Below are 19,273 nucleotides of genomic sequence, written 5' to 3'. Positions count from 1 at the left end.
TTTGCCCGAGGCCCCCCAGGTCATGATGGAGGCAATTTTGCCCGCCAAAACACATTCACGTGTACATGCCACAAAGTCCGCAGCTGTCGGACGCTTCCATGCCTACTCAATAGGGACGGACTACCTGCGGCTCAGCAACGGCGCAATATTCCCAGATCTCGACCCGAAGCTCGACAGGGAAGGAAAGGGAATTGGGGACACCGATCAGTGAGATGCATACGAAGGAGATCAAACTCACGCATGGCAGACCAGAGTCGCAAACAATCCATGTAAACCATTGGGGTTTACACAAGGCAGTAACATATAGCCCGTAACTCGACCATAATGGGAAGAGAACCCATGAGGCCGTACCATAACCGCAGGCCACGGATGAAGTTATGGTCAAAAAGGCCGAAACACCATCGATCGGCGAGACAACAATCTCTTGGAGAAAACCCATTGTCCATGTGAGCGGCGTGGCTTATCGCCAGTTTGGAATGTTCCAGCCTATCCTGAACGGGCAACGACACAAGAAGTAAAGATGTGGGTAAAAAGGGGTGGAGGACAGTCGGCTCTCTACGGCAGTCACAAGTTAACACGGCAGAATCGTCATTTACTCCATCGCCTCAGATTTCTTGTTACATATGCACGATGAAGCGAATGGGTTGATATTTTTATGAAATTTTTATTAGTGTGGGTATCCTCTATCTGAACCATGATATCCTACAAATATCATCTCTATTTTCAATCCCCGTTTGTTCGTAATCTTCATTCCACGTCTAATAGACGCGCCAGTCATTACTGTAGCCCTTGGGTTGTCCAAAAATAGCCATGCGTGCATAATCAAAGGGATCAAGCGCGGTGGTAGTTAGGTGACCGATAGGCGTACAAAGCCTCCTCCAGACATTATCCTGCCTGGCTGGTCTTGAAAGAAGGCTTTACCAACACACGACTGATCACCGCATATCTAGCGGAACCCCCCAAAAGGGTACATCAATCGATGGCAAGGCTTTTCGTTGTGTTGTTTTGGATTGTTTAACCCTCCATCTCCTCGTCCTCATCGTCAGAGTCGAGGTCGATGTCGCTGTCAATATCGTCCTCGAGGAAGTAGTCAATGGCGCTGGGGAAGATGTCGTCGCCGATGGTGACGGCAACGTCGTGTCCGGGAGGGAAGGTCTCGACGTGCTCCTCGGGGAACTCCTCCTCCTCCTCCTCCTCCTCCTCCTCCTCGTCGACCTCGCCGGCCTTGGCGCGCTTGGCCATGGCCTCGGCCTTGGCCTGCACGCTCTCGGCGGCGCTGGTCCAGCGGCCACGGTAGGAGAAGAAGTTGAAGAAGCTTGTGGCGCCCATCTCCTTCTCCTCAATCATGGCAGCGAGGGCCTTGTACTGGGGCATCTCGCGGGCCTTGGCGTCGCGGGCCTTGCGGGCGTCACCGGACAGGGCGGCGTCGAGCTGCTGGCTGGCGTCGGCCTTCTGCGCCTGCCAGAAGCCGTAGGCGGCGTCGGACAGACCCTCAGTCACGTCCTTGCCGGCCTTCCAGTTGATCTTGACGGGCTCCGAGACGAGGCCGGTGGAGCCGTCGTTGCCGTAGCGGTAGTAGAAGGTCTTGGCCAGGACGCTGTCGGTGAAGAAGTCGTTCTCCTTGAAGTGGAAGGTGATGGTCATGGAGCGGGGCTCGCCGAACTTGTCGATGCCCGTGTCGGTGGTCTTGGCGCCGGCGGGGATCTCCGGGCGGTCGACGTTGATGGCGGTCAGGGCCTGCTGGAAGATGACGTTGTCACGGGGGTGATGGCAGCCTCGAGCTCGGAAACAGCCTTGTCGAAGACGACGCTCCAGAAGCCGGGGATCTTGGCAATGGAGTTCTGACGCTTGGCGAAGATGTCCTTGGTCATCAACCACTGCTTGGCAGCGATCTCCAGGTCGACGTCCGAGATGGCATCCTCGAACTGCTGGAGCTCCTTGATGACCGCGGGGTCGATGACGATCTCCTCGGGCATAGACATGTTTGCTTGTGGTTGTGGGTGTACAGCAAAGTCTTAAAGGTAAATGTGCTATGAAAGAGAATTGGCAGAGGGAACGAAGGGAAGTAGGAGAGAGGGACAGATGTGAAGAGATGACAAGAGTCGAAGGGAACAAGCGTTACACTGACTGGAAAGCCATGGATATAAATATTTGGACAGCAGCCTGACCCGCCGCAAAAGTGGCCGCTCTTTTTCCCGTTTGAGAAATCCAGGACAGAGGAGAGGAAAGAGAGAGAAGGAAAAAAATTCTTATAGTGTCTTCCATGTCATTGGCGGATCCCCTAAGTGGGTGACAACAAAGAAGTCTGGGAGTGCGACACTTACTTACATGGTGCTGCCTCTGGCGAATCCAATCAAACATCTATCTAGCATGCATGGTTACACATCAGGCGGCAAGCCAGACGGGTTCAGCATGGCCTGGGATCGTAGTCGGCAACTGGGTGGTTGTAGTAGCAGTAGTAGTAGCTAGCCGTGGTAGTTTGTTGCTGCCCTTCTGCCCCGTCTTCGTCTTCGTCCTCGTCCTCGTCCTCCTTCTCGTTCTTGTCCTCGTCCTCGTCCGTTCTCGTCCTTGCTTCCCTGTTCTACGCATGTATATACACACGCATACACACTTACTTACTTACTTACTGACCCTCCATCCATACAGACAAACACAGGATGGCGGGGTAGTTGCCCTGTAAGTCGCCGTAAAAAAAAAACATTTCGCTGTTGCCATCTGCCCCGCCTACCCGCCGCTGTCATTCGCCCCACAGGGGTCTCCTCCTTAAGGAAAATTCGGCCTGAGACTAGAAATCTAGTCCTGCCCATCTGTGGAGTTCTAGCTAGATTCTTCGCAGATTTGCCCTTCTCATCGACTTTTTCCTCTCTCCCCTGTTTCCCCTCTACTACGATAGCCTGCTAGCCTGCTAGCCTCTAGCCTGTCGATAGTTGCCATGGTGCCAGCTCGGTATAACGCAGTTGTTAGGCGACTCGTCGTGAAATTTGCCAGTCATGCCTTCACGCGCCTCTGGAATGACATGGAACTGCCATCAAGGCCACTTACGTCTTTTCTGCGTCCTTGACTTGCGTTGCCCGTCTGGAGCGGAGGGGCGACGGCATAGCGTTAGACGTTGGTGATATATACTGGGTTTCTCGCCAGTATTCACACGGGCATCTCACAGGACTGGGCTTCTGCGACGAGTCCTGATTTCGAACTGGGCATGTATTCATCTAACATGTGATCTCAAACCATAGTCTACTACTTCTTCGAACGCCCGCTATATACAAAGAAGGAGCAGCTTGCGAAAAAAGATTCCTCGCTGGATCCAGAGCGCCGTCCCACCCCTTTCTGGGCTCGGCTCGCTCCCCTTTCATGCCACTTACAACTCATACTTTGAAGAAACATCTATTTGCGGTGCTATCAATCCAAAACGAGAAGCTCGTCATCGTCGTCCTCTCCATCGTCCAATAAGATCATCTTGTTCCTTGTAAAGTCGCCTCCGAGGCTTTCCCTTCCTGCCTCGCGTATTCCCTTTTCCGTCACAAAACGCGTCTTTTTGCGCGCCGGCAGCTCGGCTTTGTCCCTGCTGCCGTCCTTGCCCTTGATGGCTGGCGTCAGAATGGCAGATGACTGGAAACTACTGCCATCACTGAAACTGCTGCTAGCTGCCGGGGTGAGTATAGGGGCAGGTGCAGCGCTCGTCGTGCCGTCGAACCTCTGTCCGTTTTTCATACTTGAGAGTTTATCCTTCAACGAAACGCCCCAACCCAGAGCCCCCTCGGTCTTGGACTGACTAGCTGCCGCCCCCGCCGTCTTTACTGCCTTGGTAGATGAGGACGATCCCGTACTGGACATCGAGTTGAACGATGATAAATTCCTCTTGCGCTTAACAGGGCTCAAATGGACCTTCTTGGCATCCGCTCCCCTCGCTGCCAACAGACCCAGACTTTTCGCATCGACCGTCGGAGGTTGACCCGTGCCGGGTGAGTCCTGAGTTGCGCTGTCACCGATACCGCCAGCAGATGACACGCTAGATCCAAACTGGTTCGTACGGTCGCTCATTCTCATATACTCCCTGCCGGCACCGCGGCCGATATTGCTGAGCTGCTTCATGATATCTCGCTCCTTTTCTTGGTGCTCCAGGCGGCGTTTCAGGGCTTCTTTACGCTCGGCTCGATCCGCGACTCCGCTAAAGAGCAAATGTTCGCCGTCGATGAGGCTCGCAGCGCTAGCGTGAGACACGTAATACTGTGAGCCCGAAGCACGATCGTAGTTACCAGTGTTGTTTTTCTTCATATTGTCGTTTTGCCACTTTTCTCGGTGGTTCTTGGGCCGAGCCCCTGTGCCACTTCCGGCTGCTGAATTGATATCCTGACGGTGGAACCGATGCTTTTCTAACGCTGCATTCATGTGAAATTCGCAGAACTCGGTACGCTTCTTGTTGACCCAAGAGTTGCAAAGGCTGCCATCCTTCTTCACGCTCTTGCAATACCCTAAATCGCGTGCCGTTCCGATCTCGAGGACTGTGTCGCCGTCGCTATTCAGCACTATACTGAATCGGCCTGTGTCCTCCCGGCCCTTGGGCGGAGGCATTATACTTGGGTTCAAGATTGCCACCAGAGTACCCGGGGATAACTTCCAGTATCGGGCAAAGGCTGAATCGAACAGGAAAAGGTCGAGCTGCCAAGTCAGATCCACGAGTTGGATCACCATATACTTGCCACGCGGGTCCTCGTCGCCAGCGATTCGGCTCTTCTTCTCTTTGAGATCCGAGCCGCCTGGAGGAGCCTTGTGGGCTTTTGGATCGGATTTCGATGCAACAATACCAAATACCACGACATCTTGCTCGATGTCCGGAAGTTCAAAGTTGGGAGCCTTGACAGAAGCCAGAAGATCCTTGATCAAGTACGGCTTCTTTCCCGAAAGTGTACGTGCCAGAAGGTTGTGAGGCAGGATGCGTTTAGAGAGGTGTAATGACGAGTATGGTTCAAAAGAGGCTGCTTCGTCCGTATTTGACGAGCCAGCTTCACCACTGAAGTCGTCGCCCTTCCGTAAGCTGGGGACTGTATTGCTTCTTTTTATCCTCCCACCTGCCATGATCTCTTCGCGGGTATATGCTCCTTGTTCCGCAGGTGCTTCAGGTATATCCACAGCCTGGCTTTTGTATTGTTCCACTTGCTCCTGTTTTACCTGGAACGTATTGGTTCTCACACTTCTGATTCGTTCTTGTCTTTCTTTCTTTGCGGCCTCCTCATTCCTCGCCTCGGCCAATCTCTCACTGAAGGATTTAGGCCGGTCTTGGCTTAGGATATTATCTTGATTTGGAGCGGGCGTGCGCGATCTTTGCAAATAGCCACTACCCGGTCCGTCATTGTCACGCGGGCCTCGCTGACTGGATGCTCGCTTCAGTGAAACATCCTTGGCCTTCAGGCCTTTGTCAATGCCTAATAGCACTCGACTTGGCGACCTCTGGCTTTGGGCAGTTTGTGTCCTCCGTACTGGTGATACGGGGACCTGCACTTCTGCCGGGGACTGTGATGGGAATTTTGGTGCTTCCTTGAGCATTGCCGCGCGTGACTGCGCCCGGCTTGCGGCTAGGATATCACGCCCTGGCGAAGTCCTGCTGGCGGTCGAGCTGCCGAAATCTACGGAACCTCCCGTCTTTTTCTGTTTCCGCTGGAGCGCTTTCAGCTTCAGTTTCGCCTGGATGGCTTGCAGCTTCAACTGCAATGTCTCCTCATCCTCCTCTTCGTCGTCCACGTCCATATCGTCGTCGTCCAAATCGTCCTGAGAGGTGCCCGGTCTTGCAGCCAGGGCAGACATGGATCGGGCCCTTTTCAGCGGCGATGGCGACGGGGAAGCCCGCTCGGCCATGCGGCGCATTCGTTCGCGGCCGCCGGGCGTGCTGACGAGGGCTTCGTGGGGCGATCGCGGGGGCCATTGCAGCGGTGGTCCGGCTCCGGATCCTTTTCGATGGTGTCAGTATAGTCTCAAGATTTGGGCATGCTGGGTCAGCAAACGTACTTTGAGCCATGTTGGCTCGCTTCTGATGTGGATTCTCACGGTACCATCACAGGCGTTTTGTTGTTTACTGTGCAAATGCTGTACTTTGTGTTGATGTTGTACAAAACACCCGCTTGGACAGAAGTCCCCGCTTGCCACCAACACAACAGCCGGTTAACTGGTCTGGGATACCCTTGAGGACGATGGTTGAAGGCGTAGCGTGTATGGATTGGATGGCGCAGGCGTGTCTCAATTAGGTAAGTAGCAACCAAAGGCACAATTGGACGTTATTGCTATTGTCGTTGGACAAACAATATAGGCGAAGTCTTGATCAAGCTTGTCCAAGGGCGGGAAACCAGAAGCAAGAAAGCCTCTCTTAGAGTCTCGGTAGGTGCGATAAGATGTGGGATGGATTTGATGGGCGATCGGGTGGGATGGGAATTGATGGCTTCCAATGATGGACTGGTGCCAAAGTGCGACTGTTCCAAGATTTAGGCCAACATGGGGGATACAACGGTACATTCGCGAGACCCGCTGCTAGGCGAAAACGCGATCCTGACAACCCAGAAATAAAGTGAGCTGAGAAATGCGTCGAATTGAAACCTAGGATCGCGTCTAAATCCCTACCCAGGACGCGTCTCCACAGTCGCGTCGTCACATCCATCGGGACAGGGGTCTAAATGGCCTTCTTCAGGACGCCGATTGTTGTCACTTGCATGGTTGGGAGTTCTGCTTGTCTTTTGGGGCTATTACACCGGTTTTTTGGACATCACCAACCCCCTTCCTTGGACGATATGGCTAGGACTACACGCTCCAAAGCCGCCAGTGGCAGCGCGAAGACACCAGGAAAGGCATCGGCAGCGACAACACCAGCATCCTCAAATGCGTCTCGATATGCGCTATCTTCGAACGCCGTAAATCCCCCCAAGATCTTCATTCTGCCGAAGCAAGCCACAAGCGATGCACGAGTTGTATCCTTGTCGAACCCTCGATATAACAAGCCGACGCGCTACCTCGTGTGTCCCGAGACGGGACTATACGAATTCACTCGCATCAAAGCCCCCAAATCCACACCGCGGAGTTGGTTAATAGACAGCAGCGTAGGATTACAGAAAGAAGGGAAGCCATATCCATCGAGAAAGCCAGATGGCGACGACACCGAATTTGGCGCCTACGTGACCAAGGGGGCTGAGCTGTACTTGGCCACATCGATTGACCCCGTGTTCCTGCTACTACCGGCACTGACCTCGGACGAGACGGTTAAGGGAGAGGGAGGAAAGAAGATGTTTGTCGAAAGCGACGATTACTTTGATCAGCTCAGCAAGGCCTCGCGACACTTTTCCGAGATCCTGCGCTGGGGTACAATGCGGCAGCTGCTCGAGGCGAGGATGGCCGCCGTCTGTGACACCGTCGACGCGGGCGGGGAGCTGATGTATCGCTTCAGCCAGGAGAAGCTGCTGGCCGAGATGCTGTCCAAGGCGAAGCGGATGAGCAAGGAGTCCCTGCCGCCGAGTATGGAGGAAAGGTTTGTGGTGAAGGCTCTCGAGGCGCCGGTGCTGGGCCTAAAGAGGGAGGAGACAACGACGTCGACCTCATCCGCATCTACACACAAGCAGGAAACTACCGAAAGCCAGTCTTCCGAGTTAACGGCCGAGACCACAACGAACAAAGTGTCTGATGCATCTACCGCGGCGAAGTCGGTAGCCGATGAGGAACCCACTGCCGCTTCATCGGGATTGAAGGCCTCGATGCAAGCCTCGCCCGAAGTGACCCGGCTTCAAAGACTGCGTGTCGCATTTTCTTTCTTGTGCTCCAGCTATATCCTACCATCGCAGGTGTCACAGCTGAAGAAGCAACTACTAGAACAGAAGGAACTTGTGGACTTTGGTCCCCTTGATGACTATCTCGCACAAGTAGCCAAGTTACGCCAAGAAGCTACGTTATCACGGTCAATGGGCGATTATTCCCGGAAACATATTCTAGATGAAGAAGAAATGATGGATCGTGCAGAGAAGAAGCGGAAGATGGAAGAGGACGAGAAGCGGAAGAAGGCCGGAGAGTCGAGAGGGGTCAAAAACCTCAAGAAAGTGAACACCACTGGTATGAAGAAAATGAGCGACTTCTTTAAGAAGACTTGAAAGAAGTGCTTTTGGGTATCAATAATTCTGTCTGTATAATATCGAGCTGCGCTTTACGTCTTGCAGCCCTCGGGATATCAGATCTAGCATGTACATGAATTTTGCAAAACAGCAGCTGTGATACTGGTCATGTTCCTCTAGCCCGCCCGCGTGTGCTCCCAAATCCTCTACCGATACCTGTTGCAATTCTTTGGCCAGATATGCCGGAAGAGCTGACTCCGTAGGTACCTCGAGTTGAACCCCTCGTGGCCGTCGTACCTCTAGTCACGGTTCGGCCTCTGGTCGTACGTCCTCGCGTCGCTGTGGCCCTGCCTCTGCCCAACGTCCCAGCCTCTCTCTGCTGCCGTGCTTCCTCCCGCCTCCGCGCCGCCTCGATTTCCCGGCGCTCCTCCTCAGCAGCGCGGCGCTCGGCCGCGGCCTGCTTCTGCGCTGCCTCGTTCTCGAGGTCGACAAGGTCCTGCGTGGCGCCCTTCCAGGTCGGGTTGAGGAGCAGGCGTTGGTTGTGCTCTGTCTGCGACAGGATGCGTGTCCAGGTATTCAGCAGCGTTGACGCCGTGTTGACCGTCTGCGACACCGTGCCCATGTTGCCCTTAGCGCGGTCCAGCGTCGAGATGACGCCCTCGATCAGCTCATTGATCTGACGCACGCCCTGCAGCTCGCGCTGCAGGGCCGCCTCGCGCACCTCGGCTGATGTGCTGGCTTCGTATGCTGAGTTCCCATGCTGCTGCTGCGGCTGGGTCGGAGTTTTGGGGGTCTTGGGCCGCTCGGGATGAGCAGCGGCTTTCCTGGAGGCGGATTTGGAGGCGGCTTTGGCTGAGGGGGAGGCAAAGAGATCCTCGGTGTCCGAATCCGAAAATTGGCCGGCCATGACCAAGGTGGACAGACTTGTGCGTTGTGTGGTGTGGTGGTGGTAGCACTCGGAGGGCGTTTTCTTATTCTCTTGCTGCGGTTGACAAGCCCAAATTGGCTTCAATGACGTACAAGGCTGAGTTGCCTGGCCGTCGAACAAGATGTTTACTGAGTGAGCGACTGTTGTTTTTGACGCCGGATGCGGTTTGTGGTGGGGGATCCTGGCCAACGGCAAAACTGGTCGGGGTTCGACTGCGTGCTGGGTCAACCACGGCTCTGCGACGACGCTACCAAATCGCCAATCAATAGGGCTGTTTGGAGTTTGCGGCATCTGAGGTGCGGGGCAAGCCATGTTTAGGGACACGACGCGTCTCGCTGTTGCTCGAATAAATGGGGAGGTCTCCAAGACGCGTCGTTTTGGTGTAAATTGATTCGACTGCGGCCATCAAGCTGTTGACGGTGCAAGGGGGTGTGCTGGTCGTCAGTGGAGAAAAGGGAGGACCTGCAATGCACAACGTACTATGCTGGTATGTAAGGTGTGCTGTGGTGTGCTGGCAGGGGGCTTGGGGGGACGTGGTGGACCAGCCAGTGGACATGCTAATCTTGCAATAGTGCCCAACCTTGGTCCCCCCTATGGCAGGAGGGCAGGCTCTCCCGGCTCCCAGCCCCCAGCCACCTTTGTTCTGCCACTCTCACTACCGAAAACAACGTCTTCTCGTCGTCGCTCTCCTAGATAGTTCCCACACACACAACCATAATCATCAACCAAAAACTACGTCAACATCAGCCTCTGTCGCGTTCTCGCTTTATACTCTGGAGATCATCTTTGGCCATTAATCAATTGCATTTCATACACGCGTAATATTGTTTTACGACCAGGGTTGCGACCGGCCGATTGAGGAGGAACGGAACGAACTCAACCGAGAATTGAGACGCCACGAACTCACCATCCGATCTGTATAGTGTTCAACTCACGCGGCGACTATACTGCTGTCGACAAGATATAGTCTTGCATAGCAACAGAATAGCTTGACGTAACTGCGTTGGAGCTTCAGAGCTTGTCCGTCGGATTTGAGCCAGCGAGCGTTTTACTCGACGCGTACAGCGTACACGAGCGGGAGTAATTGGGCAGGCTGTTGTGTTGGAACAATATACGATTGTTGTGGCATTGCCTTGAAAGTGGTCTTTTCTGTAAAGTCCAAAAGGATTGTTCTGGTGGTGCACTGGATCGACATCGGGTTTTGAATTTGACCGCGAAAACACAACTCATTTTGGCAACTTGTTGCTGTGCAGTACGACCTCAGTTCTGCCAAACAACCGCAAGAGCTGTGCGGGTCCTCAAAGCCTTGGAACTTGGGATCAAAATCATATTGCCTCAAAAAAACAATCATGGCTACCACTTTTGAAGCTTCAACACCTTCCCCCTCCTCGAGGATCCATACACCTTCAACCCCCAAACACGGCTACACGGACAACTGGGAACCTTTTTCTCCCCGAAAATCAGCGCGCATCTCGGAAAAAGCTACCAAACACCGCACACCTTCGCCCAGATCTTCCACTTCGCGCAACACATCTTCCCGCTCAACAAGTACCGTCTTTGGCACACCAGCTGCATCGCCACAAAAGAAGCGCGCGCCCGCCATGGACTCCGTACGCCGTGCTTCGGCCCATTTGACGGCCGAAAGCGCTAACAAAACTGCCGGTCTGCTTGGTCTTCCTATTTCCAAGTCGCAGGCAACATCTGCGACCCGTGGTTCTGGCATGCTCCCCACGCCGGCCAAGACCCCAAGCGACAACAAGAAACGCGACGCTGAGATCGAAGCTGGCGTGCGCGCTGCTGCACGAACTCTGTTCCACGATGAAGTCGACATCCTTGCTTCATCGCGCAAGAAGCGGACAAAGAAGTACACCGGTATCAGTCTGGAGAGCTTCAACGCGGAGGAAGTTGACGAGCCTATTGAGATCTTCACGGATTCCCGTGACCGCGTTCCTCAGGTGGATCGCAGTGAAGACAATCCGTTTTACGGCGAGACTTCGGCCCCGGTCGCCGACCCCCCAAGCGACGCAGCCCTCGACGCAAGATGGTGATTATTCCTGGCGAAGGCAGAATCCCTATGGAGGATGCTGTTCAGCGCACAGATGGCACTGTCTACGTGTTGTAAGTAATGACCCTGCTTTGGTGTTTTCAATCTTTTTACTAACGCCCATCTAGTCGAGGAAAGGCATTTTGGAAGCCAAACAGTGATAGCAACCCGGCTGAGCAGCTCGATGATGGTGACGGCTCGCAGGGTCTTCTGCTTGGCGCAGATGAGGATGACATGCCTCGAAGGGTTACTCGCTCCTCTGTGCAGCCGCGACTACTGTTCCCCAGCAAAGCAAAGGGCAAAGAAATCGTCGAGCATAACACTGAAGATGAAGAAGCAGCCACCGATATCGAGGATCACATTGTCTTGGGAACTCAGGATGACAAAGATAGTCTTGAGACGCCTGTTGAGAAACCCGTGCCTGGCACACCTACCGCACCCCGTTTCGCGCCTGCTTCACCCCCAAGCACGACCCGTACGACCCGTATGAGTAAGCGGCTGGAGGTTGGTGACACGCCCATGAAACGTGCGACCAAAGGGCCAAGTCCTTTTGATGCCTGGCGTCGTTCTAAGAGCCACGCTGGATCCCACGGACAGAAACGGGAGGCTGATTCACCGGCTACCGGTGTTGCTAAACGCCAGCGTGCCTAGGTGGCACATGAGGGTGCGGATGACACGGAGCGGCCGGCCGGGCCCGTACAGCTTCCGCAACGTCTTCGTCACAGTATGAGTTTACCAGACTTGTAAATCAGAGATGGGAACCGCTCTGTGACGTTCATGTAGCAGCAGTACTCGCTACAGAGTTGTCCTTTGTTTGGATTATGGGTATTTCTTTCTTCAGTTCGTTCCATTGGGCTTAGGGGAAGGAAGTCAGCGACATGATGCCAGACCAAGTCATTAATATCGTTATACGCAGTTGTTGTTTTTGAGAAAGAAAGGCGTTGCTTGTTGGCGAGTCATGGATGGCACAGCAAAGGCGTTGGTGGAGAGATTCTTACCTTGACTTCACGACTATTCTATACCTGTCCTGTATGACGAGGCTTCAGCCAAGATTGATCCTTGATGCCTCGGTCCTCACCATGTACTCTATCCCAGGCCGGGCGACGAGGGGCTGCCTCTCCGTTTAGATAGATAACCTTCAGGGGCAATTGACACATTGTATCAATAACCTCGGGTCTCCCAACACCACGTACGTATAATCTGTGACAAATCGAATGCAACCAGGCGGTGACTGTACTGTAGATGTAGATGCAGATGACGTGCGTGACTGGCTGATCGTGAATGACCATCCGAACAACGGCCCCACCCCCACTAAGAACGGACAAGTCCCAAACGAATTTCTTGCTATCCTTCTGCTCTGGCGGGGCAGTTGGGACGTCCTCACCCCCTTCGCCCTGCCACCTGCCACCTGCCACCTGCTACCTGCTACCTGCTACCTGCTACCTGCTACCTGCTACCTACTGCATACTACCAGGACTTGTGTGTATATACTTGGAAGTTCATTCATTGGCTCAGTTTGTACATATCAGGTGGCTTGGCTGAGTGCTATACTGGCTTTTCTTCTTTGGGCTGTTCCCTAGTTTCTTCCCCGAAGCACCCTCGTTGTTTGGTACATCGTGCTTTCCACGCCCAATCCAGCGAGTTTGCTGTTATTCCTTGTGCTCTCAAGATGCATATTCTCGTGACTAATGACGATGGACCACCATCCCCTACCTCCTCGCCCTACGTCCATAGCTTTGTGCGGGCATTGCAGCGTGCCGGACACACCGTATCTGTGTGTCTCCCCCATACCCAACGGTCCTGGATCGGCAAGGCACACATGGTGGGCGAGACCGTGAAGCCCTCGTACTACCGGCCCTCCGAGACTTTCGATCCCACGCCGCCCTCCGACTCGGCCGCGGCCAAGCCCCAGGGCACCACCCACTCGCGCCCCAGCAAGTCGCGCGACATCGAGGAGTGGATCCTGGTCGACGGGACGCCAGCCTCGTGCGCTCAGATCGGCTTGCACTACTTCTTCCAGGACCGCGGCCCAGTGGACTTGGTCGTCTCGGGCCCCAACTACGGCCGAAACGCGACGGCCGTCTTTGCCCCTCTCGAGCGGCACCCTGGGCGGCGCCCTCGAAGCCGCCGTCTGCCGCCAGAAGGCCATAGCCGTCTCGTACGCCTTCTTCAGCCGCAACCACGACCCCGATATCATCGAGGGCGCCAGCGCCCACAGCGTCCGCGTCATCGAGAGCCTGCACCGCCAGTGGCCCGCCGACGCCAGCGTGGACCTTTACTCGGTCAACGTGCCGCTGGTCGAGGGGGTTGGCAAGAACAAGACACTCTTCACCGAGATGCTCCAGAATTACTGGTCACAGGGCAGCTCCTGCTTCACCGAGGTCGAGGGCAGTGTGGGCGATGAGGACGAGGAGGAGCGCCGCATACGAGAGAGCGAGGGCCGGGAGGGCGTGGCGCCTCCGGAGGAGTCATCTACGAAGGAGAACGAGGCAGGCAGCGGGTACACACATCGGCACTTCAAGTGGTCGCCCAGGTTTACAGACGTGTACAACAGTGTGGAAGAGTCACCACCTGGGAATGATGGGTGGGCTGTGAAAGAAGGCTTAACAAGGTAAGCAAAAACCACCCCCTCTGCGTGACAGACAGCGCGCGCCAACAATTGACACACCCCAACAGTATTACTCCGATGAAGGCAAATTTCTATCACGCGGCACCGCATCTGCACGGAACGGAGTTGAAATTGTAAGTACGAAATGTGGAGATATCCTCTTGAATCTTAGCATTATCAAATGGTGCTGTTAGAAGAAGCTTCAGAAGGGAGCTGGGGCTTTTCGGCCATCATCTGGTCAAATTTCTATAGACTATAGAGACCTAGATATGAAATATCGGAGCCCCAGTTCTCGGGCGCCTCATTTGAAGTCCTGCACGCGTCTGAAACCCGCACGTGTTATACAATGGCTGGCGCTTATCAAATCTCTGGATATTGTGGTAAAGATCTAATACCGTGACAGGGAACAGTCACAGCCACAAGATCGCACCATGTATACGACAAGAGAACACACGCCAGCACACCAACCGAAACCCCATTTCTACGCCTTGATTGCATACGAGGACCCCTATGTCCAGCCATTGATTCTCTTGGCGCTTTCTAAGCTCTTCCCTGCGGGATCGTATACGCTCCTCTCGCTTCCAGAGACTCATGACCCATCGTCGTCATCCGAGATCTCCATATCTTCTCTGCTTCCTGCGTCGGCTGCTGGTGCTTCACCATCTGAGGGCACTCGTGTCCTGCAGATCACACCGTACGAGCTAGTCGACTGGTCTTATGTGTCGGATGATCAAAAGGGCCATGTGGTGATAAATAGTTATATGCTGCGCAAGGCCCTGATTCGTAAACACTACCTAGGCACCACCATCGAGCACTGGGTAGCCAAGCACCCAGAGTCGGTTCTGACCTCGCACTTCCGCCGCGGCGACGCCTTCGAAGTCGACTATGCCGAGTTTCTGGATGACGCGCTTGTCGAGGCTTTCGACCTGCGCGCGAGCCTCGACAAAAACGAAGAAGTTGAAGACGCCAAAGATCGTGAGTGGTGGATCCTCAAGCCCGGCATGAGTGACCGCGGCCAGGGGATCCGGCTATTTAGTACAATGGAGGAGCTACAAGGGATATTTGATGGATGGGAGGAAGCTGACGAAGACGAAGAAGAAGGCGAGGACAATGAAGATGAGGACGGGGCTAATGACCGTGCGGCAATTGGGAGGAGACAAGAAGATGATTATGACGAGGATAAGGACGACGGCATCACTGCCTCGCATCTGCGCCACTTTGTCGCGCAACCTTATATTCACCCGCCACTCCTCCTGCCTGCATACAATAACCGCAAGTTCCACATTCGGACGTACGTCCTGTGCGTGGGCAGCCTTGACGTCTACGTTTACCGAGAAATGCTCGCGCTCTTTGCGGGCAAGCCCTACGTCGCGCCCTGGGAAGTCTCGACTGGAGACAGTGCCAGTGGTGAGATTGATCTCGAGGCTCATCTGACCAACACATGTCTCCAGCGTACCGTGAAGGATGGTTCAGTGCGCCGATTCTGGGATATCGATATCCCTGCTACAATGGAGTCGGGCTCGTCACCATTCAAGAACGCCATTTTCGACCAGATTTGCGCCATTACGGGAGACCTGTTCCAGGCCGCGGCGCAGGGCGGCATGACGATGCACTTCCAGCCGCTGCCCAACGCTTTCGAGGTGTTCGGGCTAGACTTTCTTGTCGATGCCACGGGTACGGCCTTCCTTCTCGAGGTGAATAGTTTCCCTGATTTTAAACAGACGGGCGACGAGCTCAATGGGCTCGTCCAGGGGCTCTGGGAAGGTGTCATGGCGTTGGCAGTCCGACCGCGGTTCGGCGGCGGCGATCAGCAGGCCATCAAGACTCCTTCTGCCATGAATGGGGAAGGAGCAAGACATGATGACAGGGAAAGCTACGCGGAGGAGGTCAGGGATATGGTTCACGTTAGAAGTGTTGATCTGGGAAGGCGATTTGGTTGAGGGCAAAGGGCGTCATATTATAATGAGGATGAAAAAAGAGAAAGCCAGCTAGGGATAGGGTCGCACTGAACACCGAGTATACGATGGGCAGTAGTCACCAACAAACTGAGGCGTGGTACCTTTTTCATCTTTCGGATCGACGCTCCATCGAGCTATTTCAAACCAAACCAAGTGACTTACACACAGTAAACTGACGGTATGAGACTGACGGTATGATCATTCACTTCCTCGACGTTTCACTCTCTCTACCGAAGCTCCCTACACTTCCACAACCCCAGCTGGAAGTATGTTACTGTGCGCGGTGACGCTTTGTGCCACTGCACATAGTTCCAATAGAAGGGCGAAGAGTCGAGTCCTGTGTTACACGCGACAGATCGGGCTAGGGGTAGGGGATTGCAGTTCGCACAAGGTCACATACATGTTGTGTCACGTGGGGGAGCTGCGGTTCACGATCTCTGAGACACACTGATCCGTAGGCTATGTTACTCCAGCGAGGAAGGAAGGGGGGCTGTAAGAGGCCAAACCTCATTCTTGACAGCTGACCAGGCGTGATACGTATATCTGGCATTTGCACATATGTCAATGTTCCACCTATTTTGCGCTTCAGACCTTATCCAAATCCCACAGGACTGGCTACAGATGCATCTGCAGTTGACAGGCCAAGTTGACTCTAAGTAGGGCAAGAGTCAACAGTCTGCTAAGCCTCTCTTTGATGAGGAGTCCTGGCTGTAGAGTACATTGTACACACATGTATCTCGATATCCTCCCCATCTCTATCTAGCTCGTCGGCGGCCTCTTGCTCCCACCCGCGGATCTCGCTCAAACCGTGTTGCCACCATAACAAAGGCCGTATTGAAACAGGTAGGGGACGAACGTAGAATGCTGCGCCTTCCATGCTCCAATGTCACGGAGGCGACAACACGTCTTGGCTTTGGAGTGCTGTGCCTGGCACTGGCACCTGGCAGGGGAGCGAACACAATGGCTTAATACAAACGTCGAGACGGAGCATAAGCTGAGTATGTCCTCCATATCCACTCTCCCATTTCGCTGGTGGGTTTACGGGCTACTAAACAGTCGCTGGGCAGGGCTCCGATTGGCCGACTCATCCCAGATGCCCAGCGCGCTTCTAGACTCTCGACTGACTCTTTCTCGCCTAGGCCAGTCCCTCTCATGAATGGAATACTTGTAGCACCACCTTGGGTGAGATTAGTTCTTAATTCCAGTTCACCCCGAGTGGAGGATCGGGCAGTATCGGGGAGGCAAGCAGTTACACCAACCGCTGTAGCTCCTTCTGTCCTCTTGGCCCGCAAGTACACACCTTCCTACGTACGTGCAGTTTATAGAAAAGACGTCAGAAGTATAGATGGCTGGGCGGTGTAAAACAAACGACGACGGAGCAGACGACGGAGCTGTTGAGGCCCCATCTGATCAAGACCTAATAACCCAACCGACCAACCTCGAGAGCACTTCCTTTAGTTGATCGGGCCTTCCTTGGGTTGCTATGAGACCTTGGCGATGGACTATAGACTTACATGTTGCTTGGTATGTGCCGAGACTTGACAACACCGCATCCTTGGCTGCCCAAGAACCCCCATGTGGCCGTCCCTTATGCTGTTGCTGGGGAAGCTAGAAGACAAACTAGCCATGCAGCGACACTTGTCACCCACAATTCCCACAGGAGCCCCCTCAAAAGCAACGGACAGAGATATCTCTACGTGGGTGTACCGAGTAGAGGCGGTCACGGTGATATGTCCCTGGTGACATGACGTGAGCGTGGTGCCCAACTTAGCAGTGGCCACAGACGCCAAGCTTGGCACCATACCTCCGCAATCTGGCGCTCAGTAAGAAAGTAAGAGTAGCATGATGGTCAGACGATGGGCAACGGAGTGATGACTGAATGAGCAGCGAACTTGTTTCTTCTTGTTTTGACGGATTGAACCGGCGGCGGGCAATGGACTCGAAACACGCTGGGTTTTCTTCCCCGGGTTGGTGTACATCGTCGAATTTCGATTTTTATCCCAAGCGGGGCTTGCACATGTTTGGCCGTTTGTTTCTCCTCTCGCCGGGAGGGAAGCGTATCGCTTTTGTTTCGCGAGCCCAGAAAAATCAAACGAGGAGCTTTTCTGGCCCAGCGATTCGGATGTTACAGTAAACCCCCTGCCCCCTGGATTGGTGTGCACTGCCACGCTCCTTGCGGGCCGATCAGAGCAAACAACCCCATCATCTCAGCACCTACACTGAAGATCAGGGCAGGATCCCAGGGCGCAATGGGGGTGTGTAACATCTGTCGGCCCCCCTCCTTTAAATTCATTTGATGTCCTGACTCAGATTCAAGAAGGCTGACTGGTGTTTGTCTGTGCTATGGAGGGGGCGCATCCCCCGTCCGGAATACGTGCAGCCGGCGTAGCACGCAACGGTCGTACAAGCCATGACCGGACTATGAGGCTAGAATTTTGCCGCCAGACGGGCTCCGCATTGCCTATGCGGAATGTGCAGCTCCCAAACCGGGGTACATATATTCCCGTCGCGACCTGAAGCTGCTGTCGGTTGCCAATACCGGTCGCCAGTGACCATTATACACATGTGGGTTCTGGTACTCCGTATGGGGAGATTCCGAGGTAGCGCCCACCCACTCAGGCCAGGTCATGGTTAGTTGGATACGGGTTGAAGCTACAAAATGTTTAATATCACACTTTTCGAGAAGCCCAAGTTTGTTTGTTCGGCGAAGGATTTGGGCGAGAGATTGCCAGTAATTGGCCTGTCCAACCGAGACGTCATTGGTGACATGGGTAATCGATAATGCCAAAGTACATACGTGTAGGTATGGAGTCTGTGGTACTTGCTCGGGATCCAGGGGGAGGATTACTGTAACCGGCAAATTCAAGATTAAACGGGCCAATCGACATGCAGGTAGCCACGGCGCACTTTGGGACGTGAGTTATCCAGGGCGGGACTCATCTCCGAGCCGAATGGCTTGATGTCTGTACATCTTCGCGGCCATAGCATATCGTGCTATCAAAGAACGGTGGATGCCACGCATAGAGCAGCATCTCGCCACATAGACAATCTCCGCTGGGCGGGATTGCCCACACATACGGATTATGCCATGCCAAGCAGTGCATCGCATCTTATGTGCTGGAGATTGCTCAATTGCCTGTACTTGGGCTATCAGTAGCACTATATGTAAGGGCATGCAGTATGCTAGCCTAGCGTACGTGCTTTCCTTAAGGGGGCGGGCCATACTACAACTACTATGTATACTGTGGGGGCTATTAACAAGTCGGAATTTCCAGATTCCATGCTTCCCTCAGTCCGGGGTAAAGTGCTGATTGCAAGAACCTAAGCCAAAAGCCACTTGCGTTGACAAAAAGAAAACCATCGAGGGGCGGCACTCAGGTTAGTGTTTGCCCTGGAACCGAGTGGCTTGGCGGGGACAGCAGTCCCGTCCTATTTCACGTGCGAGAAGACGAAGTAGCAAGATTATGATACACTCGTGGCGTAAATAAGATATTAGCCCGCGAAAGATGACGTCTGGGTGAAAGAACTAGGGCCCTCGTCCAGAACTCGTCCCTCGCAAGGCTTTTTAAGTTCGAAGCTACGCGCTCAGCTTCTGGGCACTTTGATATGCCAAGAAGCCGCGAGCTACACTTACTTGGCTGAGACGCGGTGTCT

The 19,273-nt window shown here is 54.1% G+C and overlaps 8 protein-coding genes across 8 annotated transcripts; 4 read left to right on the top strand and 4 right to left on the bottom strand.

Annotated features, from left to right (window-relative positions):
• Positions 1-1,014: 1,014 nt before the first annotated feature.
• On the bottom strand, positions 1,015-1,982 carry PG998_014118 (uncharacterized protein; the record flags this gene model as incomplete). The annotated part of the gene is made up of 2 exons (XM_066880934.1): positions 1,015-1,740; positions 1,761-1,982. The coding sequence occupies 2 exons, from the start codon at positions 1,980-1,982 to the stop codon at positions 1,015-1,017; spliced, it is 948 nt and encodes a 315-aa protein (XP_066725073.1).
• Positions 1,983-2,407: 425 nt separating this feature from the next.
• PG998_014117 (uncharacterized protein) lies at positions 2,408-2,701 on the bottom strand (the record flags this gene model as incomplete). The annotated part of the gene is made up of 2 exons (XM_066880933.1): positions 2,408-2,576; positions 2,628-2,701. The coding sequence occupies 2 exons, from the start codon at positions 2,699-2,701 to the stop codon at positions 2,408-2,410; spliced, it is 243 nt and encodes an 80-aa protein (XP_066725072.1).
• Positions 2,702-3,399: 698 nt separating this feature from the next.
• Positions 3,400-6,013, bottom strand: PG998_014116 (minichromosome maintenance protein 10; the record flags this gene model as incomplete). The annotated part of the gene is made up of 2 exons (XM_066880932.1): positions 3,400-5,945; positions 6,004-6,013. 2 exons carry the CDS (start codon positions 6,011-6,013, stop codon positions 3,400-3,402), a joined length of 2,556 nt encoding a protein of 851 aa, XP_066725071.1.
• Positions 6,014-6,776: 763 nt separating this feature from the next.
• Positions 6,777-8,120, top strand: PG998_014115 (uncharacterized protein; the record flags this gene model as incomplete). The annotated part of the gene is made up of 1 exon (XM_066880931.1): positions 6,777-8,120. One exon carries the CDS (start codon positions 6,777-6,779, stop codon positions 8,118-8,120), a length of 1,344 nt encoding a protein of 447 aa, XP_066725070.1.
• A 127-nt stretch (positions 8,121-8,247) lies between these two features.
• PG998_014114 (DASH complex subunit Duo1-domain-containing protein) lies at positions 8,248-8,988 on the bottom strand (the record flags this gene model as incomplete). The annotated part of the gene is made up of 1 exon (XM_066880930.1): positions 8,248-8,988. The coding sequence occupies one exon, from the start codon at positions 8,986-8,988 to the stop codon at positions 8,248-8,250; it is 741 nt and encodes a 246-aa protein (XP_066725069.1).
• Positions 8,989-10,358: 1,370 nt separating this feature from the next.
• On the top strand, positions 10,359-11,057 carry PG998_014113 (uncharacterized protein; the record flags this gene model as incomplete). Its single annotated transcript, XM_066880929.1, has 1 exon — positions 10,359-11,057. The coding sequence occupies one exon, from the start codon at positions 10,359-10,361 to the stop codon at positions 11,055-11,057; it is 699 nt and encodes a 232-aa protein (XP_066725068.1).
• A 26-nt stretch (positions 11,058-11,083) lies between these two features.
• On the top strand, positions 11,084-11,704 carry PG998_014112 (uncharacterized protein; the record flags this gene model as incomplete). Its single annotated transcript, XM_066880928.1, has 2 exons — positions 11,084-11,127; positions 11,182-11,704. 2 exons carry the CDS (start codon positions 11,084-11,086, stop codon positions 11,702-11,704), a joined length of 567 nt encoding a protein of 188 aa, XP_066725067.1.
• A 1,018-nt stretch (positions 11,705-12,722) lies between these two features.
• On the top strand, positions 12,723-15,601 carry PG998_014111 (tubulin-tyrosine ligase PBY1; the record flags this gene model as incomplete). Its single annotated transcript, XM_066880927.1, has 4 exons — positions 12,723-13,039; positions 13,074-13,664; positions 13,730-13,795; positions 14,065-15,601. The coding sequence occupies 4 exons, from the start codon at positions 12,723-12,725 to the stop codon at positions 15,599-15,601; spliced, it is 2,511 nt and encodes an 836-aa protein (XP_066725066.1).
• Between the last annotated feature and the right edge of the window lie 3,672 nt (positions 15,602-19,273).

Source organism: Apiospora kogelbergensis, assembly GCF_038363985.1.
Source record: "Apiospora kogelbergensis strain CBS 113332 chromosome Unknown utg000009l_segment0_segment0, whole genome shotgun sequence".
NCBI classification, from domain to species: domain Eukaryota; kingdom Fungi; phylum Ascomycota; class Sordariomycetes; order Amphisphaeriales; family Apiosporaceae; genus Apiospora; species Apiospora kogelbergensis.
Note: the sequence above shows the minus strand (reverse complement) of the source record. Positions and strands in the feature narration are given on the sequence as shown.